The sequence below is a fragment of the Carassius auratus genome, unplaced genomic scaffold (genome assembly GCF_003368295.1).
Source record: "Carassius auratus strain Wakin unplaced genomic scaffold, ASM336829v1 scaf_tig00017499, whole genome shotgun sequence".
NCBI classification, from domain to species: domain Eukaryota; kingdom Metazoa; phylum Chordata; class Actinopteri; order Cypriniformes; family Cyprinidae; genus Carassius; species Carassius auratus.
Genome location: NW_020524791.1, coordinates 522,480 through 529,196, shown reverse-complemented (window position 1 = coordinate 529,196; position 6,717 = coordinate 522,480). Strand labels below are relative to the sequence as shown.

At 39.0% G+C, this 6,717-nt stretch overlaps 1 protein-coding gene across 1 annotated transcript in view; it reads right to left on the bottom strand.

The window, feature by feature from the left end:
- Positions 1-3,347: 3,347 nt before the first annotated feature.
- Positions 3,348-6,717, bottom strand: part of LOC113075701 (NLR family CARD domain-containing protein 3-like) — a gene marked incomplete at its 3' end in the record, with an annotated part of 35,769 nt that continues 32,399 nt past the window's right edge. The window contains exon 8 of the mRNA XM_026248382.1: positions 3,348-3,521. Coding sequence (XP_026104167.1) covers positions 3,348-3,521 — 174 coding nt within the window. The remainder of the gene's footprint in view (positions 3,522-6,717) is intronic.

The window sequence follows — 6,717 nt, the reverse complement described above, 5'->3', positions numbered from 1 at the left end:
GATTTTTACCGCGCTAGACATATTTTTACCGCGATGACCATGTGCCTCTCCGCAATCGCAGGCGACAGTATTGTAGTGGAGACTTTGTCTAATGCCACTGGGTATGTTAGACAAGGTCGAAGTATTCATAGGACAGTTAGGGGCCAACGTGGAGGCAGGGTGAGGAGTCGATATGACAATGACAGTAGTCCGGGCTGTGCGCACTCTGCGCGCAAGGGTCAGATCTTGCCGCGCTGCTCATAGCAGGAGCAGAGGCGATGTGACATGGGGCAGAACTTGCACTAAACAGGTCTTTTCTACTTGTGTTTGTGTGTCATATGAATAATATATATGTGCCACATACATGGAATCAGAGTTCCTGCTGCATGTGCCAATAAATTATATTATTATATTATTATTATTATTATTATTATTATGGCTATTATTATTAAAACATGGCTGCCAAGGACAGGTGTGGTTTGTTGGGCTCCACACATGCCCTCTGTATTTTACAACTTTCCTTGTTGTTATTGTGTGCTTGGACTTCCAATTTTAAGAGTAATGTGGCCAGCTTAACCAGTTGTGAACAAACCAAGTTGCATATGTTTGGACACGGACATTGCACATTGTATTTTATCTGGACATCAAGAGGCCTGAGCGACAGAAATAATACCAGCAGATTAACTTCATGGCAATGCAGATTTATGCTCTTAAAGTTATACTGGTTCTCATTCTTCTGGCTGGGGATATACACCTTAATCCTGGCCCGACTACGTTTGAGCAAATGGCTAGTACTGAGCTGGAGGTTGGGCTCAGTACAGGGGTGACATCAACTACACCAGAATCCCATGGAGCGGAGCTGCGGGAGCTGTTGGCTCAACGCCAGGAACCATTGGATCAGCGGCAAGCCGAAAAATGGAGTTCACCTAGTCTTAGCTGCCTGTGTACAACCGACCGCAACAAGTCCGGTGAGTCACCCCATCTGATGGATCCATATTTGGGGATTGAACCAGGGATTGAACCGGGAATGCACTTGAATGGCTCTGGCTGTAGTGCTGTACAAAAACAAAAGCAGTATCTATTTTTCCAAACTGTGAATCACGCTAGAGTACTCTGGGACGTTAAGTGTAAACCGAAAGGAATATTAGGCAGACATGTTCAAAGGGTTAAACATTCGCAGCGTAATTTCCAAAAGGGATCAGATCTCTGTACTCCTCTTGGACACAAATTTGGATTATCTTTGTTTAACAGAATCCTGGCTTCACAGTAATATACCAAATAATATGATAGACATTGCTGGATATCAATGTTTCAGAAAGGACAGAAATACAGGCAAGGGGGGAGGAGTTTTGATATACATAAAATATACATTTAAATATCACATAGTTGAATTGAAAATAACTCTGGAATTTCTAGCTTTGAATGTTATTTTATCACCTACAATGAATTTTAATATTGTTGTTATTTATAACCCACCTTCATATAATACTTCATATATAATGGAGAAACTGTATGGTATGGTGATTTTAATATTAATTGGTCGGGGAAAAAGTGGTAAACAAAAATTAAAAACAATTATGACAACATTTAATTATCTACAAATGATTAAAGGGCCCACTAGGATAACAAGGCAGACCAAGACCCTGATTGATATGGCATTTACCAATAAACCAGAGCACATAACAAGGACGTGCAATCTGATAACAGGTCTCTCAGACCACAACATGATTCTGAGAGTTAGAAAACTGACCCGAAAGCGGCTACAGTATTTTGGCAAATCTGGTTGTGATAAATTATCATTTATCATTCCTGAAGCTAAAACTGTGCAGTTCGAAACAGAACTTAACTTAAAATGGGAGCAGATCATGGCTGTGGATGATGTAGATGAGTGCTGTAATTCTATGACTACAGCTATTTCAGGATTAATAGACAAATTTCTAATAAAAAAAGATGTAGTGAGAAAGACACTGTACCATGGATAAGTAATGAAATCAGAAAGCTTATGAAGAAGAGAGATCAGGCTCTGAAAAAATCATTAGGCTCAAAAATGAATACTGATTTGTTAACCTACAAAAGTCTAAGAAATAAAGTGGTGTTAGAACTATGTAAAGCAAAAGTTTCATATTATATTCAACTTATAGGTAATGCTAAAGGCAATAATGATTCCATTTGGAGACACTTAAACAATCTGACTAATAAACCAAATAAACAGGGGATCAAGGAACTTAACATAAATGGAAAGAACATAAATAATAATGCCGTTATGGCTAATGAATTAAATTCATATTTTGTGGCAATCAGTAGAAGAACTAATAAAAGATTTTGAGTCTAAAGACTTCAATTATACAACTGGAATGACTTCTGTAGATTAGTTTCATATTACAGAGGTTCCGGAGACAAACATCTTAGAAATTATTAATAAATTGTCTAATTCCAAAAACAAATGATTTATATATGATGAATAGTTGGTTAAAAAAAAAAATGTAACAGTGTTAGTTAAACCTCTTACATATCTTGTCAATCTTTCTATAAGAACCTGTACATTCCTTTAGGATGGAAAAAAGCAGTAATTGTTCCAGTATTTAAATCAGGAAGTCAGGACTCTATGTGTAACTGTCGTCCCATATCTATTTTACCTATTTTATCTAAAGTTATTGAGAAAGTTGTAGGCAGCACAAATGGTTGATCACTTAGAAGCCAATCAGTTCCTCCACCCACAGCAGTTTGGCTTTAGATCAGGTTATTCCACTGAAATTGCAAACTGCTACAGAGATCCTGTAGCAAATGAGATCCAATAGCAGGTATTTATTGAGGGGTAATCCAAATCGTGGTTTGAAAACAATCCCAGGTCAAAATCAAAAGGCAGTCCAAAACAAACTAACAAAGGAAAAGGAAAGGGAACTCGGAAAACGAGGGGTCTCTGAGGACGAGAAGACAATGAAGAATCTTGGAGGACGAGAAGACTGGAAACACGAAAGGTAAGGACTCCATACAGACAACAGGAAAAGACTGGTAAATATAGGGAGGCTAATGACAATGAAGTGAATGCACCTGGTGCAATTAGCAGGAGTGCAATTACTGTGATAACAGGACAGCCTAGTGGAATTCTAGTGCCTACGGTGAAGTGCCTAAGGGGAAGTGAGCCCACTAGTGGACACCCAGGGAAACAGAGACTAGACAGTGTGACACTAACTCAATGACTGCTCAGACAAAGACAGCACAATCTCTCAGTTCAGACCTGCTTCTGTATGTGTTTTGAGGGGTTGGTTTCAAAACTTTCTTTATAACACAGTTTTGGTTTTCATTTTGTTTATAAGCAACAAAGAAGCAAAATTTTGGATGATGCTGACAGATTTAAATAATCTTACCAGAGTTTCTCCAGTTTACAGCGAGGATCCTTCAGTAGACCAGAGATCAGTTTCACTCCTAACACTCCTAGTTTATTTCCAGAAGGGTCCAGTTTTCTCAGGTGTGAGGGGTTTGATCTCAGAGCTGAAGCCAGAGCAGCACAACCTTCATCTGTGACTCCACAATTATACAACCTGTAGAGAACAATGACACTCTTCAGTCTCTTAGTTCAGGATCTTCATCTCAGATCAGCAGCAAATTCACAACCAGAAAGAAACCACAGCATGATTAAAGGATATAGTCTGAAGCCTTGGCAACTTTCATGCATTTTTCTGTTAAAGAAAAAAAAAAGCTAAAAAGTAATCCTGTATTATATAAACAACAAACTATAAAAATATAATATATAGTACATATGATCATTTTACTGGGAAAACACCAAATGCGCAAGAAAAATGGTCTCTTTATAAAGCATAATAAGTGACCATAAACCAGGATTTAGGTGAAAGATGATAGTCTCAGTTATTGTGAGTCATAATGCACTGAATTGTGATTGTGTCTCAGATTAAATCATCTGAAACTGTGCTCCTGTTTACACTTCAAATTTAAATGCATTCAAACTTTATTATATTGAGCCAAACCAACAGACTACGAATGATATCTCATCCATTCACTTTCCTGCTCACTTGTAAGTAGACTCATTTATTCAATCATATTGGTGCATCACCTCTAAGTCACAAAAATAAGTCAGTCACCACACACCACAGCTAATTAATAAATTGATTTATTATTCCATATGACAGAACACCATTAAGAATCAGTGTAAATGATAGTCAGTGTGTCAGTAGGTGGGTGCAAATGTACAAGCAAGGTGAAGCCCAACTTGAGCACGACGGAATAGCTATTCTGTTCTCAAGCATATATTGAATCTCAGATTCCAAAGCTTCTCTCTTACTGACTGGAGCCCGATAGCACCATTGATGAATAGGTTGTGCCTCTCCCAAATCAACATCATGCTCTATCAGGTGAGTATGAGTGGGTATATCTGAAAACAAACCAGAATACTCCATTAACATCTGGGTTAAATCTTTATTTTGAGCCTCTGTCAAATGTGAAAACAGATCATCTAAATTCTAAAGAGTCTCTGAATTCTTTAATCGAGGTAGCAAAACACAATCTTCAGGAACAACTTCACCCTCCTTAACCATATCTTCTCCTCCCTCAACAAAAGGTTGATAAGACTCAAAGGAAGCTGTAACAACTGGAACAACTAGTTTAATTGGTTGAACCTCAGACTTTCGAGAATGATAGGCTTTAGGCAAATTTACATTGAAACCCTGCTTAGATTTGCGCCTATCGGGAGTGGTGACTTGATAATTCTTGTCGGAGAGTTTCTGAATAATAGTATATGGCCCTGTAAACTTAGCACAAAAAGACGACCCAGAAGATGGCAACAATATTAACATCTGATCACCTTGTGTAAAGACACGACCTTCAGCATGCTTATCAAAGGGATTTTTCATCTTCTCTTGCACAACAGCAAGACTCTTCTGTGCACTCAATCCGGCCAAAAACAAACGTCGATGAAAACCATTCACATACTCTACCAAATTTTGCAGAGGATCCTCTTCACCTAGTCCATCACACAAAACAGAAAGAGGTCCACGCACGTGATGACCGAAAACTAAATCATTTGGGCTAAATCTCAGGCTCTTTTGCTGTACCTCCAACCAAACCCTGACTTTGAGGATGATAAACGCTTGACTGATTGTATTTTACTTTAAGCATCTTGTTATGTCCTTTAAAATATGCTATGCGTCTGTGAACTCTTTGTATGTGTTTTTCTTTTTCTGCTCGTTTGTGTAGATGTGTTTGTGTTCCAGGTGGATGTGGCCTCTGTTAACCAGCTGAAGATGTTGATTTGTCCAACTATACACATGAACCAGATATAAGGACCGCCCCAAACACTCTTCTAGGCCTTTTGAGCCTTGTTGACTGCTTTCTGGTTTCGTTAGCATTCTAAAGTTTTGTATGCTATTGTTTGTATCTTTGTCGTTTGGTAGTGAGTGTTATATCAGAGAGATATAATTCTGTGTAGTAAATCTGTTAAGTGTCTGTCATTGTTAGTTCATATGCTGGATCTCCTGTTTCTCTGAACATTGCCTGTTTTTGACTACGATTTGGATTCTGATTCTGCTTTCTGTACGCCTGGAAACTTTTGTAAATAACTTTGTAAATATTTCTGTTAATTATATTTTGCCACACTAAGGGATGTAGGGGGTTAGACGCCATTTTATTTATATGTATCTTTTTCTCACTTTGTTTATGGTTAAGGGAGGTAGGTAAGTTGGTCTGTATTTTTGTTTTCTTTATTTCCATTTGAGGTTATTTAGTTTCAAAGCAAAGTTTGTTTTGTTTGTTGTTTTGGCCTTGTCTACCCCTGAAAAGATTCCCGTTAAAAGAAAATAAAATAGCTTTCTTTGGCATCTTTCTGGTGTGAAGTCTTTTCTGTTATGGCTATCCCCTAGAGGTCGTAACAGAAATTGGGGGCTCGTCTCAAAAGTTAGTCGGTGAAGGAGACCTTAAACTCATGAAATTGGCTTTGTATTTGTTTGTTTGCCTAGTGGCTTTCATTTAAGGCGGAGGGAATTAGGGATGGCCTCAAAATTTGAATTAGATAAGTTTGCGATTGAACCTTCAGTACATCAGTTGGATGTTTGCCGCAAAGATGACTTATTAGCGGTTGCGGATTTATATCAAATCCAGGTTACGCGAAGTGCTAGGAAACAGGACATTAAGGAAGTGATTTACAAGCACTTGGTTGAACATGGGATTTTGTCTGATGAAGGTGAGGGTGAGGCGGGTGTTGCAGCTCAAGTGTCAGCTTTCGTAGGGAAGGGGGCAGAACCCAAACCAGCATAGATCCCGCTAACCTTCCTTCTCCTGTTAATCCTTTGCTGGCAATCAGATTGAAAGAGCTGGAGTTGGAGTTGAGCAAACAGCAATATCAGAGCAAGCTGTTGCATGTGCGCACAGTTGATCTTGAAACCCAGCGAGCTATCAGGCTCAAGGAGCTGGACCTGGAGATAAAAACCAAACAACCTGTTCACCCCCCAGCTGCTGATGTGCCCAGTGTGAGTCTGCCTGTATCCCCACCGGTAAATACTTCCACTCCAAGCCCTATTCCTGCACCGCGACGAGCTTTACAAGTAAGTGAACCTGAATTTGACGTCAGTAGACAAATTGCATTAGTTTCACTTTTTCGTGAGAGTGAAGTCGATACATATTTTACGGTATTTGAACGTATCGCAGCCACACTGAAATGGCCACAAAGTATTTGGCCTCTCCTGTTACAATGTAAACTCGTTGGAAAAGCGCAGGAAGTTTGTTCTG